This window comes from Montipora capricornis, chromosome 8 (genome assembly GCF_036669925.1).
Source record: "Montipora capricornis isolate CH-2021 chromosome 8, ASM3666992v2, whole genome shotgun sequence".
NCBI classification, from domain to species: Eukaryota; Metazoa; Cnidaria; class Anthozoa; order Scleractinia; family Acroporidae; genus Montipora; species Montipora capricornis.
The window spans coordinates 17928917-17949860 of NC_090890.1; the positions used below are offsets into that span (position 1 = coordinate 17928917).

At 40.2% G+C, this 20944-nt stretch overlaps 1 protein-coding gene across 2 annotated transcripts in view; it reads right to left on the reverse strand.

Moving 5' to 3' along the window:
• Positions 1–808: 808 nt before the first annotated feature.
• The window catches only part of LOC138014436 (clusterin-associated protein 1-like), a 70197-nt gene continuing 50061 nt past the window's right edge, over positions 809–20944 (reverse strand). For both annotated transcript variants that reach the window (XM_068861505.1, XM_068861506.1), the window contains exons 10-11: positions 18855–18913; positions 809–1008 (exon numbers count right to left, since the gene is read on the reverse strand). In XM_068861505.1, the coding sequence (XP_068717606.1) occupies positions 847–1008; positions 18855–18913 (221 nt within the window). In that variant the 3' untranslated portion in view covers positions 809–846. The remainder of the gene's footprint in view (positions 1009–18854; positions 18914–20944) is intronic.

Sequence of the window (20944 nt, forward strand, 5' to 3'; positions counted from 1 at the left end):
AGCATCGCGAAGGCAGTCAGTGGCTGTATTGACAGTCAAAATAGCCACAGATTTAGCCTGCGCGTAACGCCGGTATCCTTGTAACACCTCAGGGTTTGGAAGACAACGCTATACAAGTCCCCAGGGAACTCATTTGCCTATTTATACAAACCTTCTCTGGATTTCGGTTTCTTTTGCCAAGTTACGCCGTTCTGGTCCAGTGTGGAATTTTTTGCCCCTCCCACCTCTCCTTCGGCGACGCGTGCATCTTTCCCCTATCTCTGTCTTACGACCCTCTGCCTCTGCAAAATCTGGCTTCCATAACTTGGTATCGCGAAGGCAATCAGTGGTTGTATTGACAGTGTGTAAGTGGTATACTATTGATACTGTGCGACTCAAATGTTCGAAAAAATCTCCCAAAGGTTTTCTTTGTTTGTTCCAAAATTGAAAAACGTTGCATAATTTGTATAGGAAAGCACCCTTTCAATAGAAAATGAAAATGACTTCCTTCTGTAGGAGATGAATGTTGACTTGGGTTATATTGATCTATGTAAGAACTTGTACACGTTACACTTCCATGCACTTTCTCTTCGACTATATTTAAGAATTTCTCTCTCTCCCTCTCTCAGTCTTAAATACATTTAACTGTTGTTTCTTGTGAGCTTACCAATTATACCCAGGTCTTGTAAATGAAGGAACCTACGTAGCAAGCGTTCTCTCTTTTACAATATGGCCAAGCGATGGTAGGAGAAAGAGGCTTCCCAATTTTCGCACGGCCAGAATGGGGAGCATAAGCTGAGGTTGAATGAGGTCTTTGTGTGAACATTAGTTGTATAAAAGTGCTTTATTTGGTAGACTCTTGTTTGATTAAAAGTCATTATCACTGTCATTAAGGCTATTGGCTTGTGATCCGTCGTCCCGTCCTTCTCCGCGGCCCTCCTCCATGTCCTCATCATCAAGCAGTTCCTCGTCATCATCATCATCAACACCAATGTCACTTTCTCCTGACGAAAGAGAACCACTTTCATCCTGAAAAGAATTAAATGAAAAAACGGCCATTGGACCATGAGCAGCACTTCTCGCTCTTTGTGTCAGTCAATACAAGTCCAAAAATTAAATTAACCAGCATGCGAAGTGACCAAGCACGTTTGTGTTCGAGCACTGAAAACGAGTCACCTACCACGGTCAACTACCATTTACCACTCAATGAGGAAACTCGAATGGTCCCAGACGCATCATCTAAGCTGTAACCACTTAAATGTGAGGAAACTGAAAACGTTTTCTAAACTATCATGTACTTGGAAACAAATCAACAAGAAAGTTGAGGTAAATAATTTTCAACCAAAAACCATTCAATTCCACCAAGAAAAAGGCAAAGATTTTCTCCCATACAAAACCAAATAATATGTTCTGACAGGTTTTACAGGCAACGATTTTCTCCCATACAAAAGCAAATAATATGTTCTGACAAGTTTTTCGTTCGTCTCACGACGAGGACACTCGAGTTGTAGTTGGCTACGTTTCGACTACAGACGTCTTGTCTTCATTGTTATCAGGTCGTTTAGCTAACGAGTCGTTTCGCTAACGTCCAGTTCGCTAACACGTGAAGTCGGTTCGCTAACATGTTTGGTTGCTCTAAGTATATTTGGCTGCTTTCAGCGGGAATGTCAGGCCGAGGGGACGACCAATAGGAGCATTAATAAATGGGAAGTCAGGGATTTCGATCTGGTCCAAGTTCACTGCATTCTTTTGTTCTTTTATATTAACACTGCAAGTGTCCATCCGTCCGAACTTTGTGGTTGTAGTCGCGGTCGTACGGAGCTGTTAGAATAGATCTTTTTCGATTGTGGAGCAAAAGGTAAGTTGTTTCACAAACAAACCCTTTGCACGAGAGCGGGGATCGACATAAAGGTCAGGCAAACTGATCTCGATCAACAAGCCGGTCATCTCCCAGTGATTTTTCAGAGCCTTGGAGCAGCTTTGAGAATTACTTTGAGCGAAACTGAGAATACCTGAGAAAAACTGATCCGACTTTTAGCAATCTGAGATGTTCTTAGAACTACTGTTATTGTCAGTATGGGGATGCAACGAAGTGAAATTGGGGAATAGTTTCAACAATACAGGCTAGTACTAGTTGGCATGCATTCTGTTTATTTGGTGGCAAAGGAATTTCGAGGATGCTTCAAGGGGAAATTTTGGTGTTCTGTCTTACTTTTGTTTTACTTAGAGGCCATTTATTTGCCAGTATTGAAAAGTTGAAAATTAATCATCTGTGGCTTACACAGATCTATTTGTATCGCTTTTACATTCCTGAGTTAATTCGACTCGCAAATGACGTACAAACAAACCCACCATGCAGTCAAGGTAATGTTGAAGTATTTGGTACAGCAAATGCAGGCACACAATGTGTGGCAATGTCTCTGTCGGCACTTGTTTATAATTTCAGAAATCCAATAACCTCTTCAGCTGACTTAGTTCAAATTATGAACATTGGGAATAATATGTATTAAGCTTTGTCACAATCATGCAAACCGGACTTTTATTTTTGACAGATTTGCCTGTTATGGTTAACTTAAGTGACATTAACTATCAGTTGATATACAGTGAAAGTTATGGTGGTTTGTTAAATAGTGCACTTCCTCTAATTGCAGACTTTACTTATGTTATAACACTGTTAGTTGCCTTTGATTCTTTGCTCATGGATAATTATCAGGCATTTATTTTACACAGTAGCAATATACTGTCTGCCTATTGGGAGGTGTAAAGTTTTTTATTCCCATGGCAGAGATTTATTACAATGTAGGTATGGGAAACCCATTTGGAACAAGTACTTTAATTGAAATAGATTCATTAATGAATTTGGTACAACATTTTCAGAATATATGTGCACAAACATGTTACTTATGAGATAAAAATGTGTTAACACTATTAAAATATAAAGCAACAGTGGAAGCATTGTTCATTCATTATATATTCGAAACCAAAATTGTAGACCATATGAGAACTTAAATGACGTTTATCTTTGTTCTTGCAAAGAATGTTCTGCTGTGTCATTTTATTCAATTTGTTTCGCCACCTTAAAGTCTTGAAACTATTGCACCTCTCAAACAGTTGATAGTATCATTAAGAATGGAAGAACATTTTATCAGAAATCTTACTCGTGCAAATATGTTTTTATTTCTGATCTGCTAAAGAAATTAGACACATGCACTGGCCATGTAAATAGAGCAAGATGTCAGGGATATTTATCTTGTGATGTGGTTCCCAGTAAACAAGACCTTAAAACTGCCATTTTGGACAATAAGGAAAGCAGCACAGGCTTTTTGATGTGGATTTCCACCTACTGCATTAGTTGTGTTTTCCAGTGGCATGCAAAGCAAAAGTTTTTGTATACAATGGTTCTGAACCAAAAAACGTACCGAAAGTATTTTCAGATGTAGATTCTGTTATTGATCTCTTTTGTTCTACATTCAAAATGAATATAATTGTTTTGAAACAACGTATGAGGTTGCATTTCTTAGATGTTTATGCTAACTATCAAATATTGAACGGAAACAAATAATAAGAAAGCAAAAATCTACTTCAGAAATTGCAGCAACTTGAAGAAAGAGGAGAGAAATATACAGCTCAAACTCAATGGACCCAGAGAAAAAATAAGAACTTCCTTCAAATTGTTTTGAAAAGTACAGGTCTATGGACCCATCCAAAAAAACAGAATCTTTCAAATAAAGATGAAAAGTATACGTCAATGAACTCACATGATAAAGAGCAACTTCTTCCAAACTGTCAACAAAAGTACAAATCACCTGCCCATGAGTATAGGCTACTTAGAGCCTCTTGTTAAGGGGGCTCGAAAGGGTTTCAATACTTAAAAGACTTAGAAGACTCTGTTTAGATCGAATAACGCTAGAACACTGTATCACATAACAGCAATATTATGGTAAAATATGAAAGACCGATTATTTCCAAACAAGATGTGATCATTATTGTGATGTAACAAGTTACCTTGGCAACGGGAAATCCCAGCAAAAACACCCTCTATTTTGGATTTAGATGCTCATATCTCAAAAACGAACTCAGTGACCCCCCTTTTTTATTGCTGAAAAGTGATTAGAAGGCCAGGATAAAACGTTCTGCAAAGTTTAGAAAAAGTATGTCTAGAGGATTCAGAGCTACCTCAAAAAAACACAAAATTAAGGTGGCCCTGAATCCACTAGACAGATTCTTTAAAATCTTTTCTGAAAGTTCCATCATTACTTTCATCATTTACTTTACATTACATGATTACTTTCCAGAAATAAAAAAATGGGGGTCACCAAGTATGTTTTTGAGATGTAAGCAACTAAAGACAAAATAAAGGTGTTTTTACAGGGCTTGCCTGTTGCCACAGTGGCATATTACGTCACAATAATGACTGTATCTTGTTCAGCAATACTAGACCATTTTACAGCTGTAGCTAAGTTGCCTGGCCTAAGAATGGAAGCGAGGCTGCCGGCACAGGTTTTCTTTACAAATTACAACTGCTAAGCTCAATATCAATGTCAATGTTCAAAGTTTCTCCAAATCCTTGATCTCTTCTGAGAACACTTCTCTCTGGGCTCATTTCACAATGGCAACGGTTGAAAGCTTCAAATCTTCTGCTGTGAGGTGTTTGGTGTCCTCCTCAGAAGAACTGTCCATGATGAGTATTTTGTGAGTACCTCTGGTAACATCGTCACAAATATAGGCTTCTCATTCTTAATTTCTGGGTTGCTGTCTGATAAGGTATCAATATCAGCATTAGGCCATTCTTCTTTAGGGTTCAAGAGAAATGCTGGACCACTGAACCATCTTTCAGATGTCAACAACTGATACACGGTTAAGCCACGCGAGGCATCATCAGCAGGGTTAAGGAAACTTGGACAGTATCTCCGTTGACTGGGTTGCGATACACTTCGAATTTCACAGACTCTGTTGGCCACGTAGGTCTTAAACCTTCGGGACTCATTCTTTACATACTGCAATGTGACTTTGGAGTCTGTCCAGAAAAAGGAGGCAGAGATCTCCAAATTAATCTTGCTTGAGACCAGGCGATGAACCCGTGCTGCGATCTTAGCAGCTTGCAATTCCAATCTTGGTACAGAAACGTACTGTAGGGGAGCAAAGCGACTCTTGGCCATGATGAAAGTGGATTCAACAGTTCCGTCACCAGACTCCTTTGTCAAATAGCACACTGTTCCAGAACAGTGCTTCTGTTTTCAGAAGCATCACTTAAGTGGTGAAGTTCAAAAGATGCATCACAGGAACAACCTCCACCGAATTAGCATCAAGGAATACTCAAATCTCGTCTGGTGTGGCAATTAGCTTTGCCATGAGAAAGCGACACTTTTACAGCTAGTGTGTCTGTTTGAGTGTCCCAATGTAGACCCAATGTCCGTTCAGGGAGTAGCTTGTCCAGGTCGAGACTCTTGACTGTTCTCTCCTCAGCTGGCAAGGCCTTCAAGACCTTCACATCGTTGGAAATGAACTTGGTCAGTCGGAAATTTCCTCTCTTCAGCAACTGCATAAGTTGTAGTGATGCTCCAATAGCTTCGTCAGCGGTAGGAACCGAGAAAATCAACATAGAAATTCTTTTGGACAACATCATTTCCAAATTCAGTCCGACTTTCCAAATAAATGGACTTTCATTTTATGGTCACTTGGAGGTTCGTTCAGTCCATCACTCCACCACAGAAAGCACAAAGCATCTGTGCCTCTTTCCACACAACCAACCCTGTGAAACATGCTCTCAATGTCAGATGCAACAGCAATTTCTTCTTTCCTAAACCGGAACAAAACGCTAATGAGTGAATTGTTCAGCTGTGGTCCTTGCAAGAGGTTTTTATTGAGTGATGTGCCTCCCCAAACTGCAGCCAAATTGTATACTACTCTAACTTTGGATACTACAACATGGTGTGGAAGATACCAAGTGTGATCGGAAGTAGAGGCTGCTTCTTCCTCAGACAACTTGACAGCATATCCTTCTCAATGTAGTCATTCCTCACTGCTTCATACTGACTGGCAAATGTTGGGTCACGCAGAAACCACTTCTTCAACTGTTGTAATCTCATTTCAGCCCTTGGCCTGTTATTTGGCAGTATTGGGTCTTCATTCCGCCAGAAGGCGTACTTCGTATCGTGCACCTTCGACCTTCGTTGTACTGCTCAGAATCTCCAGTGCTCTTTTATCTTCCATGCTCTTTGTACCATCAGAAGTGTCAATGAATCTTTGTGACTCACAAGCCCAAAACTTCTCTACCTGTTTCTGCATATCAACAACTGACTGACTCACTTCAAAGGCAAATTCAAAGACTCAGAGGGCGACTGGCTTAGATCTGTCTTCTATCTTATTGATTGGGCCGACAACACACCATCCAAATTCTGTCTTGGTCGCATATGGCTTGTTCTGTGGATCATTGCCCCAGCAATAGTCAAAGATGATATGAGCTTGTGGAACGTCTTCACCAATAAGGACAGATACTTCACTCACATCTACTGGGTGATTAGGCAGCGCCATGTCTCTCAAGTGTGGCCATTGAGACAAGTCTACTTGATTAGGGCAGTAGTGATTGGACACGTTCAAATCTTCAATTTCAACCCATCAGTATTTATGGCGAAACCACTCTCAGAAACAACACGGATTGAAATTACTTGAGTAAAACAAATCTCCTATCGCAATCAGTAACGGATGCATTATGTTATGGTAGGCTGGTACTTGGTGATGAACTCTGACCACTAACTATTTCCTTCCTCTTTGTCAACTGGGCTCACGGTTGTTGCAGTTAAGTGTACAGGTGGATGGTGATTTCAGGGGTGAGCAGAATCTTGCACAGTGCAACCTTCCTTTTCTGGGCACTCCCTTAGTAAATGAGAAGAAGAGAGACAACGATATCAAAGTGCATTAAACTTTACGTTCTTAGCCAAGAAGACCGGACATTTATGTATTTCGTGTGATCGCTTGCAAACCTTGCCGTCTTTGATAGAAGAGTATTTCAATTCTGTAGGCTTTGGTTTGCTAACATCAGTTGCTAAAGTGGTTACTCGCATACTATATGTAAATCTGGGATGAAATGCAAATTTCTTTGAAATGTCAGCTTTAACCTTCACTGGGGTACTGTTGCTTCTCCTATATACTAGATCATTCTCGGTCAAGGATTCTGTACTTATGAAGTAGCTAAAGTCCTTCAAGGTTGGCTCTCTACCACCAGTCTTGTCACGAAACATCCTTGCTGATTTACGCCACTTCACCTGCAAATGATCTGGTAGACGGTCATATATCTGCTTCAGGTTGGTGGTGCAATCTAATTCACACGAGTTTAGCTCCTTCATTGCATGGCAACAATTCTCAATTTTTTTTTATCAGAAAGCGTGAGAAGTGCTTCACTATCACCTGCCCTTGGCTTTGGTCCCCTTACAACTGACGCTATCAAAGCCTCCACAGTGATAGCATTTTGACCAAACCTTTGCTTTAGAACTTGCAATGCAATCTGACAGCCGTTTAAGAGTACTTGATAGTTGTCAATGATTCTTCGTGCCCTTCCAGTCGTGTAAGCCAGTAAGTAGTTCATTTTCTCACGGTCACTCAAGGATACTTTGGTTTCGACTTGATCACCGAAGTTAGATCTGAATTGCAAGTACTGTGCTGGGTCACCATCAAATGAGGCTGGTGTGGGCGGTAGTTGGGACATTCGAAGCTCCATTCGTTCCCAGAAAGACGTATGCGCTTCATCATAAATCTTTGAAGAGTTATAATCTCCTGTAGTCTGTGCTGTGGAGAAGGAATGGGTAATTCAAATTCATGAACATTAGGGTTGAGGTGGTCATTCAATTGTTTGTCTGCTGATTGGGCTGGTTGATTTAGCTTCACACCGGCTGCTATATGAATGTTCAATTCTCTGCCCAAGAGGGGGAATCCATTAAACGTTGAGCCTTGCCTACGTTTCGTTCCAATTTGGCAATATGTTCCTGTGTCTGTCTGGCTCAATATCTGGGTCATCTGAGCCAAAATGGCGTCTTCATAGACCTTACTTACAGCATTCGCAGCAGCACATTCTGCCATCAATCTCACCCTTTCGGCCTATTTCTTGGCAGCCTCAAAATGATCTAACTGTGCTAATCTTGCTTCCAACTCAGCGTGCTTTGCTTTCGCTTCGAGTGCTTTAGCTCTGGAAGAAGTGGTTAAACAGCGGGAAGCTTTAGAGCTCTTGGATCTCACTCTCTGGCTGGTAGACAACCTATTCGCTTTGCTACGCTACTAATCCACTCAATCACACTCATTCGAAGTAATGTAATTTCATCACACAACAGTTCTTGAATATCTTCATGCAAATTCTCAAAGACATTTAATCGTTCATTAAGTTTAAAAAACTCGCCACTCACCAGTTCCACGTTCTTATCAAGATTCATGAGTGTTCCGATGTCTGCCATCCGTGTTTGCATTTCCCTGATAAGTTTCTTGCGTTTGATGAGGTTTTGAGTGAGTTTGATTTTCCCTTTTCGGTTAACTTGGGTTGTCTTTTTCCTCCTTGTTTGTCACTATAACCTGATGAACCATTTTCGTTCGGAAAGGCTTTCTCCGTTGATTCACTATCTTTCAAAGTGTCAGCAAGTGTCACTGCATTTTCGTTCGCTCGCTTTAGTTGTGTAGCCTGAATCTTGTTGAACGCCTTCAAACACAGCAGAATTGGCTTGTGGTTCACAGGATAGCATCTGTCAAAATTCTGGTCCAGTTGACCAATGTGTCATCAATATTACCTGTACCGTCACTTCGAGACATTTCGCTTCCACATGCACAACAAGCAAATATACATCCAACTTCAATAGGCAAACAGCGAAGAACAATGTTTTCCAAATTGCTCCGCAAATATCACGATCCAATCGCAAACAGACATACCTGTTGTTACTTTAAAAGGCAAGTCACTGTTTTAACTGAGTTTATTGACAACTTCGAAAACAAACCCGCTCATAAAAACAGGTTGACACGCCAAGCATAAAAATATGTCAAAAAAGTGAAAAAAAGAAAAACATCATGTGATACCAAGGTTGCCAAAATGCTAACAGGGAACCCAGCCACAACATGACCTGATAAGTTAGCAAAAACATCTTTTGAGAACATTGGCAAAACGACTTTTTCTTGTTAGTGAAACAACCGAACACGTTAGCGAAACGACTTCTGTTGTTAGCGAAGTGGACGTTAGTGAAACATTTGTATCTTCTTCATTAGGCCATGAGGTCGATTGGTTAAGGGTCGCCACTGAAGCAGGAGTGCTGCCTACAACTTCATGACATCCAGGCTGTTCTCAAGACGAAGACTTCGTTAACGTCAAATCTAGTACGACCAAAAGACGCTGTTGACCCAGCTCCAGATGGTCAAAAAGGCAATTTTAGTCGTAGCAACAGGACACTTTCCTTGTGAACCCAGTTAAGAGGCCTAGATCCCATGAGCCTTTAGGGCGAAAGTTAGTCACCATGTAACAAGTACTCGAATTTTTTCCGAATATCACTGAGTCACCAATGATGACCACTCTTTGAGATATCGCGCTTTACAGGATTTCCTGTGAATGTATTTAAGTCTACATGTTCGTCGGCGAAATAGACCATTTTACAGATCTGTCCTCAGTTACCAGGCCTTTGAGTAAAAGCGAGGCTGGAGTTGGATCTTGCTTTGATACAAACCTCATTGCTTTTCTTATGAAAATCATGTTGTAATGCTGACGAGTTTCTCTTTCGTACATAAGAAAAGCAGTGAGGTTTCTAAGGTCAACTCCAGCCTCACTTTTATTCAAAAGCCTGGTAACTGATAACAGAACTGTAAAATGGTCTATTGGAAGCCTGGCAAATTCAAGATGGAATATGAGGAAGACTATCAACTTGCCGATAAACGCAGCACACACCAGGCTAGTTCTATAAGGAGGAATCAGGGAACTGGAGAATGGAAGAATGGGGACGGGAATGGGGAATCTCTAAAAGGGGGAATTACTGAAATGGGGAATCTCTAACGGCCTGATTACATGGTGAGTTTCAGCCTGGGCTGAAATTTCGTTCCACCCATCGGGCTGAAATTTTGTTGTGATTACATGCTGAATTTCAGCCACGGTGCAAAACGCAAATTTCCATGTGAAAATTTACTGACATGCCAAAACACATGCTCACCTTACTTTTTCAGCCTGTGTTTAAAAAATGATAGCGATTACATGGATTTTTCAGCCCGGGCAATCCTAGCCCAGTTTCAGAAACAGAGCTAGGACTTTCAGCCTGGGCTGAAATTCAAACGCGGCTAAAACCTTCACTATGTAATCGCCACTTTCATTTTAAGAGGATTTCTTTCAAAACCCCGGCTGAAATCGCAGCCCATCTAACCGGGCTGTAATTTCAGCTTGGGCTGAAATTTGCCATGTAATCAGGCCCTAAAAGGGGGAATCTCTTATACGGGGAATCTCTAAACGGGGGAATTTCTCTTAAGAGAGATCTGATCTGTTGATTTTGATGATAGGCATCCGTTTTAACAGTGCCCTAGGCCTTTTTCGATATATTAAAATTGAGCTTGATAGTGAAGCAGTGAGGACAAAGACAAAGGAAAGTGGATGATACGTAAATATTTTTCACATTAATTCCAACGTGTTTCTATTTTGTTTGTCCTCACTGCCTCACTATCAAGCTGAATATTTGATATTTCGAAAATGGCCCATTGTTGAACCGCTGGTACAATTTGCACAGAAAAGTCGGGTAGTTAAATCCTGGTCCTTCTTGATGAACGTTGCCATAAAGTCCTGAGCTGTACTTAAAAAAGCCTTTTCACAATAACATTTTCTGCCAGCTTTTCTTCAGCTTGATACTCTAAGTTACAAACACCACTCCAAAGGTCCCTTGGCCTATCAATCCTTGGCCAACGAGGTCTTCCCACAGAAACTTTGGAAAACCATCAAATCCATCAAGCTTTTTCCTTTTACTGGCAAATGCCAAGGGAAACTTAAATTCAGCCATGTTGACTTAACATCAACTCGGCTAAGAAAAAACAAAATATCCATCAAAGTAAGTACCGCACAATTAAACGTATGAAGGAAATGACTCGATAAGTTAACTACATAATACAAGGGTGCTTTGGATTCTACATATTCTCACTACTATTGAATTGAATTGAACACTGTTGCCGAAATCGGGCCCAATTGCATCCGAGACAAGCAAATCCCCTCCCGTTTTCCACAATTTCTACTTGCAGACAGCCAATTAAATTGTTTGTTGCCCTACCTCATAAGGTCCCTGCAGATCATGGGTGTAAAAATCAAGTAGTTTAACACTGCAAAAAGGGTAGCGCTATTTGCTGCAAAGAATTATAAATTGCTAATTTGCAAGGCCGAACTGTTAGCTCACAAAGGTTGCCTAATACGAATCCATTGAAATGTGAAGGGATGCTACATCCTTCAGTAACCTAAGAAATATGTTTTTTTGTCAACAATTTGAAGTGAAATCCGCACTGATGTTAGCCTGTGAACACTTTGTCCTCAGTAAAGGCTTCTCTTTCAGTTTACTGCTACTGGAGGAGAAAGAATGACAAAAGAAGGTGATAGAAGCGAGCTGATCGCTGAGGCCAAAGGCTTGTTCACAACCTTCACTGTTGCGTCCTTTTATGGATACATACATTAAATAAATGTACTGCATGTGAGGCTTGCGACAGCATTAAGAAGTTGACCGTGTATTGTCACCTGCTGATAGATTTCCTACCGTTTTGACGCAGTGCTACCTGAAAGCCATTAATTTCATGCCCGGTGATTGATGACTGTCAACTTTTCTTCGAAGTTTAAAAGATTTAAATATTCCCCCTTTTAGAGATTCCCTGTTTTAGTAATTCCCCCTTTTAGAGATTCCCTGTTTTAATAATTCCCCCTATTAGAGATTCCCTGTTTTAGTAATTCCCCCTCTTAGAGATTCCCTATTTTAGTAATTCCTCCTTTTAGAGATTCCCAGTTCCCTGTTCCCGTTCTCCTGTTCCTGTTTCAGAACTACAATTAGTGGCAAAAGTATTGGGACACTCACCCTTTGAAGTTGGTTTTCTTACTGAGTTTGCATAATTGCCCCCTACCCCCCAGAACAATGTTGCCAACAGTGAACATACATTTCCTTGTTTATTTCAACATTGATTGGGGGAGGGGGGGGACTTATTTTGAAGCTTTTAGTGGAATTTTGACAGTTACGCTTAGTTTCTGATGTGTGAGAGGTTTTCAGGCCCATCCTGACATTAGCATCACAACTACTTTTGCCACTGATTGTAGCCCCATACACCACACGCTTTGGATGACAATTAGGGACTTTACGATCTACTATGGTGACGGCGACGAAAAAGTCACTTAAAAATGTAACTTTGCAGAATCCTCAGTCTTCCGCTATTATTTCGTCTTGTTCACTTCGTACAATGCAACCTCGTTCCCAGGGTGTCTCTTCTCTGCCTCAATTGTCAGTGACAAAACAGATGCAGAAAAGAGAGACCCTGGGAATGAGATTGCGTACAATGTGGGCGAATTATCCTAAAATTGAATTTATATGAGCGGTTTCAGAGTAAAAATATAGAATGAAAGATTCGCATTTGTACCCTCGCATTAGGAAAAAAATCTGAGTGTTCCTTTGCAGAAGTCGAACCTATGACCTTCCGATTACTAGTACTGATGCTCTACCACTGGGCTAAGGAGCCTTGTGAGAGCTAGCCCATTAAAATAGGCTTGACAATAATTGTTCCGCCATACTGCAAGGATCTAAATTGTAGAAATGCACCATATTCTCGATTGTAGATAGATAACTCGCTCGTTTAAGCTGAACTCGGAAATACAAACGTTTAGACGCCTTCTTGGAGTTTCACTAACACGCCCATTCCATAACAAATCGCTTGTAATTATCACACCCAGCAGTTTTGCGCTTCCAAGCTGGTTACCATTGACGAGAATAGGATGCAACTCACCCTGCTTTTTAGCGAAAGAGATTCTTAGTTCTTTACACTTTTCGCTGTTCAGTTGAACCCTATTATCTAAGGACCACTGAGCCACACAGTCTACTATATGTTGTGCATTGCTCACACCACCTTTAGCAACTACTTCTGACGTTGTGGTGTCATCGACATACTTCCAGAGTTGGGCGTTGAAATCTCCATGAAGACTTAGATCATTGATCAAAATAAGGAACAACCAAGGCCCTAGCTTTGTCCTCTGGGGAACCACAGAGGGGACAGAGCCTCACTTTGAGTAGCATCCCTCACCTACCTTAAGCTGCTGAAAAGACCCGGACAGAAAATCGATTATCCAGTTGATTATTCTGGTTGGTAGGACTAATTTGCATAATTTACCAACAAGAATACTATGGTTGATTAGATCAAATGCTTTCCAATAATCGAAAAGCACAGTCCTGATCGTAGCACTATTACCTTCTGTTGCTTGAGCCAAACTCTGGACCATGTGTGCAAGGGCCTGTGTGGTGGACAAACTGGGTACCATACTGATTCGGATCTCGAGAACAGCAGGCTTTATGTAATCCTGTACCACACAATCCTCAGCGACTTTTGATAAACAGGCGGTAAGAGAGATTGGTCTCAGATCTTTTTTCAAATCATCAACCTTCTTTTTATTGGGTAGTGGGAATACATCCGCGTACTTCCAGATGGTAGGAAGGCGCCGCTCTTGTAGGGATGCATTGATTATACTACATACAGGGTAAGGGAGAAGACCAGAGTACTCCCGCAGTAGCCAATTAGGTACTTCATCCGGTCCACACGCCTTAGACGGATTCATTTTGCTAGGAGTCTTGCAATGCGCAACTCTGACACCACTGAGTCCGGGCGGGGCAGACAACATTCTTCCATTGGTTCTAGGAACGCCTCATTGATAGTGTTCGCCAGTTCCTGTAGAGATAGCTCTTCAGCACCCACCACATGAATATGGTTATACAAAGTTTCAGAATGCACACGTGCACCGCATAAACGTTTTACCTCCTTCCACCATGCCTTCCGGTTTTCTTCTTTCATGCTTGTACCTTGGTTTCACAGAAGACAGCTTTACATGATTTTCGTGCGTGGTTGACTGCGTTATGGTAGAACTTAAACTGAACTGATGTAACACCATGTTTGTGAAAGGCCCTCTGCCTTTAAGGGAGAGGAGAGGCAGTGTGGCCCAGTGGTTAGGGCGCTTGCCTTGAGATCCGGGGATCCCGGGTTCAAGACCTGTTCTGACCATTCGTTGAATTTGTTCCTGGTAGTCCCTGGTTCAACTTCCCTTGTAAATAGTCAACTGGTTTGCCTCCGGCCAGTTGGGATTCTTAACAGTTTTTGTTCTTCTGTTCCGTCGTTTCGTTTCGTTGTGTTTCATTGGCCCTGAAAAGCCCCTATGGGGAGCGGTCAATTAAGTATGTATTGTATTGTATTTATAAGCGATTTCAGGTGCTGGGTCATTCAAGAGACGTCAGATGTGTTCACACACACTTTCTTAACAGGCATGAGCAGATCACGTCCTGTATACAGTGCTTTGTAGAACACATTCAGCATATTTTCAGAGCAGTCAAGAGAAGAAAACAGAGAAGGCCAATCCGTAGCACTCTGATACCTTCCCAACTCTGCCTTGCGACTTGCGCGCATATCACGCTTGAGCATGAACTTTGTAGGGTTTTGACCACTTTCACTCTAGCTTCTGCTGTGAGTGTGCTGTGATCTGAGAGGCCGAAGAGCGGAAATAAACGCAGCTCGTCGTAATATTGATGGAAGTTTGTAAGAACTAGATCACTTGAGTATAGCGTTCTTCCTTGTAGGCTTTTAAAAATTAAGGCGATTAAAATCCTCCGCTACAAAGAGTGCGCAATTAGCCTATTGCGATTCAGCCAGCGAGAGAGATTGAAATAAGTGATCACGCATTTTACTGTACACGATGGTATAATTATGTTAACCCCTCTTTCAATGCTATCACAAATATGCCCCATTTCAATAATTTAGACCCTAGCAGTAGGTCAGATGAACCTACAATCGTGGTCAAAAGTTGTTGGGAAGGTTGCGTGCATCACTTCACTTCAAACCCAATTCAATTATTTTAACTATTCGCTGTACTATTTGAGAAATACCATGCTCTTGTGGCCCCCCTCCCCCATATTCAATGTTGGAAGAAGTCACCACTTTGTTTCGTGAAAATCCAACATTGATAAGGGGGTGGGGGGGGGGGGGTTTATCTCTTAAGTGATGCTACCTCCCAACACTTTTGTCCATGATTGTCTGAAAACAATTGTAAACAGTTTTTGTTGTATAACACAAATTATTAAATTCTCAACCTCGGATAATGCATTTCTCATGCTCTGATTGGTTTACTGAATCTCGGTTATCAGCTCATATACCTTGGTTTGACCTTATTTGGTAAATGATTGCGCTAGGCGTTGCTAAGGATTATGAAATTACAGTCAAACCTGTATATAACAGTCACCCTTGGGAAATGGCCCTGTGACTGTTATATACAGGGTGACCGCTGTACACAGGTTTCCTTTAAACTCCCCTGGAAGTCAATAAATAGCATTACATTTTCTTGACAATAACGAGTAACAGCAACGCAATAAACACGATAGAAAAGACCCATAAAATGTCCGTGGTGTTCTTTTAGGGAGGTGCAGTAAAAGACTACTGGAAGCTAATGAACAACGTTTTTAAGAGAAAAATCACTTAATTTACATTTATTGAGAACAAGTTTAAACGGAAATGCAATAGCTATGAGAAAAATGCCCATAAAATGTCCGTGGTGTACTTTAAGGGAGGTGCAGTATACTTTGATCGAAATTCCCTTGTAGGAAAAGCTTTTAACGTAACAAGATGTAGGCGTTGAAACTTGGAGATTATTCCGAGTCTTGATGTTAAAATCGAACTTACTGATGATGAAATTAGAATTATAGAGATAGAAACAAGAAACCAAGCTAAAAACAGTAATTTGTTTCGTCACTGAGCAGGAAGAATTGTTTAATCTATCAGTAAGCAAGCCAGTCACTCTAATCAAGCACAACACTCGATTAGTCTCATAAAGACAAATTGTTATCCAAATATTTTCAAGTTTTCTAATGATGCTACAGAACATGGTTGTAAACATGAAAGTACAGCAATAAATGCTTATGAGAAAATTGAGAGAAAAGTACAAAAACGTCGGGATTGAAAAGAGTGGAATATCAATCAATAAACAATACCCCTGGCTTCATGCAACTCCAGATTTTATGTGCTGCCGTGACTGTTGTGGTCGAGGTTGTGAAGAGGTTAAGTGCCCATACTGCATGAAAGAAATGACTTTTGAAGACTACCGGTTGAGTTAAGTTCTTCGACAAACTCAACTTGGTTGGTGATTATGAACACCAGGGACGAGATAGTATTTTATTGCCTTTTCTGTATCTTCTTTAGACTTTTTCCTTGTCTTGTTACCGCAGCCGACCATCAGACAGACAACCATGCGGACAATTATCTTATTGGCTCAGTTGGTTGAGCAACAACTTGAAATACGGATTTGTAGCTAAAATAGTCAAACAAACGAATTGCAACGCAGTGGAGTTTGCATGAACTAATGTCAATGTCAACAAGTTTTTCTTGTGTACCTTACTAAGTTATGCAATGATTTGTAAAGGACTTGACGGAGAGCAAAGATAAATACTTGAAATAATAAGATATGAAGGCAGAGAATGAGATGTGCGAGTATTCTTCACTAAATATTTTCCTCCTGTTTTAAGAACTTTCGTTTCATTTTCAGCAAGATAAAGCACTTCAGCACATTATTCACCTGCTTGTACGATTTTTTCAAAACCATCATTGTTTACTTTGTTTAGCTCATTTCCTTCTGCTTGCTATAAAATATAACTATTTGTTTTTTATATTTATTCCACCAAGAGATATTTGAAGTTCTGTTTTATCGTTACAATCTCAGCCTTCTCAAAACCGGCCGGTCGACGGCTCAATGGGCTACCCCCTCAGAATGTTTGCCCGTCTCCTCCCAGTTAGAAAATGTCTTATTTTTATTACAACGAGGTGAGAAAGAAAAAAAAACCAGGCAACACAATTTTAGCTCTAAAGTAAAGTCACTGGAGATGATATAAAGGTCGAGACAGCAGAAAGCAAATCGTTATCTTTAAGAAAGTTACGACATTTTTTAATTTCGAAGACATGTTTCGATGTTACAAACATCATCGTCAGTTACAAAATATTTGAAAAACCGTTAGGACTTATATAACAACTAGGCGAAACATGCATAATTATATATGATTAAGTGACAAGAAATACATATTTGAGTGAGTTACAGAGTGTTAGAAAGAATGTAGAGCCTAAAGCGTAAGTGTTTAAATTAGGCTTTTCCCAATTTATATGCATAGCCTCCTTGAGTTTAAGTTTAAATTTAGTAGGGGCGGAATCAAGGATTTCGAAACAATTCGTCAATCTTGCTCTGCGAATTGTTTCGAAATCCTTGATTCCGCCCCTACTAAATTTAAACTTAAACTCAAGGAGGCTATGCATATAAATTGGGAAAAGCCTAATTTAAACCAGGCTCTACATTCTTTCTAACACTCTGTAACTCACTCAAATATGTATTTCTTGTCACTTAATCATATTTAATTATCCATGTTTCGCCTAGTTGTTATTTAAGTCCTAACGGTTTTTCAAATATTTTGTAAGTGACGATGTTGTTTGGAACATCGAAACATGTCTTCGAAATTAAAAAATGTCGTAACTTTCTTAAAGATGATATAAAGGCTTGAAAAAAAGCTTGTTTGAATTCGCGTTGATTTCGCGTTCGCAATATTTTTGTGCGTCCTGCACATGAAATGTTTATTTAACTAACATTGTAGCATTTCTTATCAGACACCATGCAAGTGTCAATTCCATATGTGAAATTTCGTCACTTTAAATCCCCCAGAATGCACTAAATTGCATCTGTGAGTGTCTAAATTTCAAAAATTTCCTTGGGCAACATGCCTAGATTGCACCTTTGGACACTTGCTTGGGTGCCTTTGGCACCAAAACCGTCTCCACTTTCCCTATAACCTGTTCCACAAAAACATTTTGAGAAGGCTGCTATCTACCATTTTTCTCTGAGCTTTGCAAACGGCATGCTTTTTTCAGTTACAAGTTAATTTCAACTGCGACGTAGAGCACATAGAAATACTTTTTGCAAACCAGTCTGCCATGTTCAATTTCACAAAAAAAAAACAAAAAAATATTGAATATGCTTATTCATTTGGTAATTGGCATCTGACAATTACCGATTGGGAAAACTAATATATAGATTCTATTTGAGCCTCATTTCAGCAATAACTTGAACAAAAGACATTGAAATCCGAATATGTTAGCACTTCTTTGAGTTTTTTGGTTAAAGGAATGAAACCACATTAAAAAAATTGCGTTTACTGCATTTCGACCTTTTTGAGACAATTGTGGCCAAAAGTTGTTGGGAAGGTTGCGTGCATCACCTCACTTCACACCTAATTCGGTTATTTTAACTATTGGCTGTACTATTTGCGAACTACCATGCTCTTGTGTCCCCCCTCCCCCATGATAAGGGGGAGGGGGTTTATGTCTAACTTGCTACCTTCCCAACACTTTTGTCCATGATTGTAGTTTAATGGGTAAGCTCTGGTGAGACTCATGTAGCTCAGTAGTAGAGAATCTGAACTAGTAATTGGAAGATCGTAGGTTCAACTCCCGAAAACATATTTTTTCCGAGTATCCCAGATCCGAGTCATCAAGAATAAATAAATGCCTTTCATTTCACTCACTGTGGTTAATATAATTATAACATCTCTGGTGAGTCTCAGCTGAGTTGCCTGATGATACGTCTGGTTTTTCCTTATCGGTACCTTAGCCCATAATAATCTACTAACCTCTTCTGAGTCCAGCCCTCCACCCATAGAACCAAACACGCGACCACCAGCATCGGCAGCTGAATACAACCAAGACAAATGAATATTGGTGAGCTTAGAAAGGATATCTTACACCCTAGGACCTTAATTAAGACCGTAGGAAATTTTACATGACAACTGGGGGTAGCATGAAAAATGATTCAGCATGGGTGCAGGCGTGTGGGTCTTACCTGAATACCATAAAAACCCAACTAGTTACAAAAATTGAAATTAACGGTCTAAAGCACTCCAAAAGCCACCCAAAGAAATCGTTTCCCTGGCATAGCATAAAGGATGTGAGTAAACATACCTTTATGTGGAAAAGTATGCAAATCATTACAGTGCGTTCATCGAAACCAGGGCCACCAAGATAATGAATATCAATCAGAGGGAAGAAATAAAACAATAGAGTCCAACATTTGCAGATCCAGCGAATGAAACGTGTGGTACAAAACAATGAAATCCCAACTTTCTTTGTTGACCAATGATGCTTACGTGACTATGAAGTCGGTTACTGTAAATGTCAAGTTCAAACCGTTAGTACTTTCGCATGATGCGACTTTAAGGAGTGTGAAATAGAAGAATTATTATAAACTACAGTCAATTACCAAGAAGGTTGTTGGCTGACTTAGAGAATAAATTGAAACAAAAGCGGCAAAGTGCTTCCAGTGTTTGATGCATGTTAAAAAAGCTCTTCAAATGGTCTTTTGAAAGTGAAACTGGTCAGAGATACCATTCGAAGGTCTTTAAAAGTGCTTCCAGTGTTTGCGGAGTTGACCATTTGAAGGGCTTTTTTTTTTAAGACACAACAATATTTAAACCCTGTACTAGGCACTTTGCCAATGTATATTTGGAAAGCTTTGTTTTCATTTATTTCTAAATCAACCAAAAATCCCATAGTAACTGAGTGCAGAACCATCACCGGTCAACGAACAAGTTGGGATTTCATTGTTTTGTACAGGGCATTTGATCTGCTGGATCTGAAAATGCTGCAATGTATTGTTTCAGTTCTGGCCTCTGATTGGTTTTCATTACCTGGGTGGCCCTGGTTTCAGTGAACGCAATTTAAATGGATTTATAAAAAGTAATTAAAGGACAAGGCCACTCTAAAATGTGAATAATTTTTGCACCCACCAATTTAAAGTTCACACACAGACTACTTCTTAACTTTTGTGTGAGACCCCAGTCAAAATTCCTGGCCCAGTTAAATCCCTCTCAAAAGAAGAAACAAACACCAAATAGAGCACTGCCATTTTGAATGGAACTTAGTAATCCGGCTGGCTGGTCAGTGACATCATTTAGTCCGACTTGGCAGGAAGCTCACAACACAGCCGGTCTCAATGTGCCTTTGTGGCAGTTCACTTTTGCTTCGTTCCATGTAACTTGAAAATACCATCGTGCTCACCTCCATATTGCAAAAACAGACCCAAAAAAGACAACATTTCTTAATTTCCCTGTAAAGAAGCCAGACTTAATATGAACAAGTGGCCACTCTGCCATGACAAAAGGTTCTCGCTAAAGAAATTAGAAATGTGTATGTTTATGTGAATGTTTGTAGGGATCATTTTACGGATGAAAGTTTTGAGAAGGAATACCGATATGAGCTTTTGTGTGGAGAACAATTGCAATAATGAAAGCCCACTATCACAGTTCCTAAGACCGCTTACTTTAAGGTGATTCCTCAGAAAAAACATTTTCGAACAATTTTCTTGAAACTTTCCCTGAATGATCCATACTAATCCCTGTTTTGAGAACTACAATAAAAAAGATATGTCACCATGCTTGCTTCAGAGATATAATGGGTCAATCTTACCCCATTGATGCCTGTACCGATACTAATCATGCGCGTTATTTCACCGGCTCAGGGTACACTTTGCGGTAGCTAAACGAGTGGGTTTTTTAAAGTAACACTTGAGAAAACACCTGATAGGTAGAAAGTCTTGGGCATATGGAACACTGTCTTATGTAGTTTATGGAAAAATCACTCAACTTAAAACGACGTTGACTCAAAACGTTTCTCGAGTCGGTGTTTTCAAGATCATAATTTACATTCTTGGGTTAGGGAAATGTGT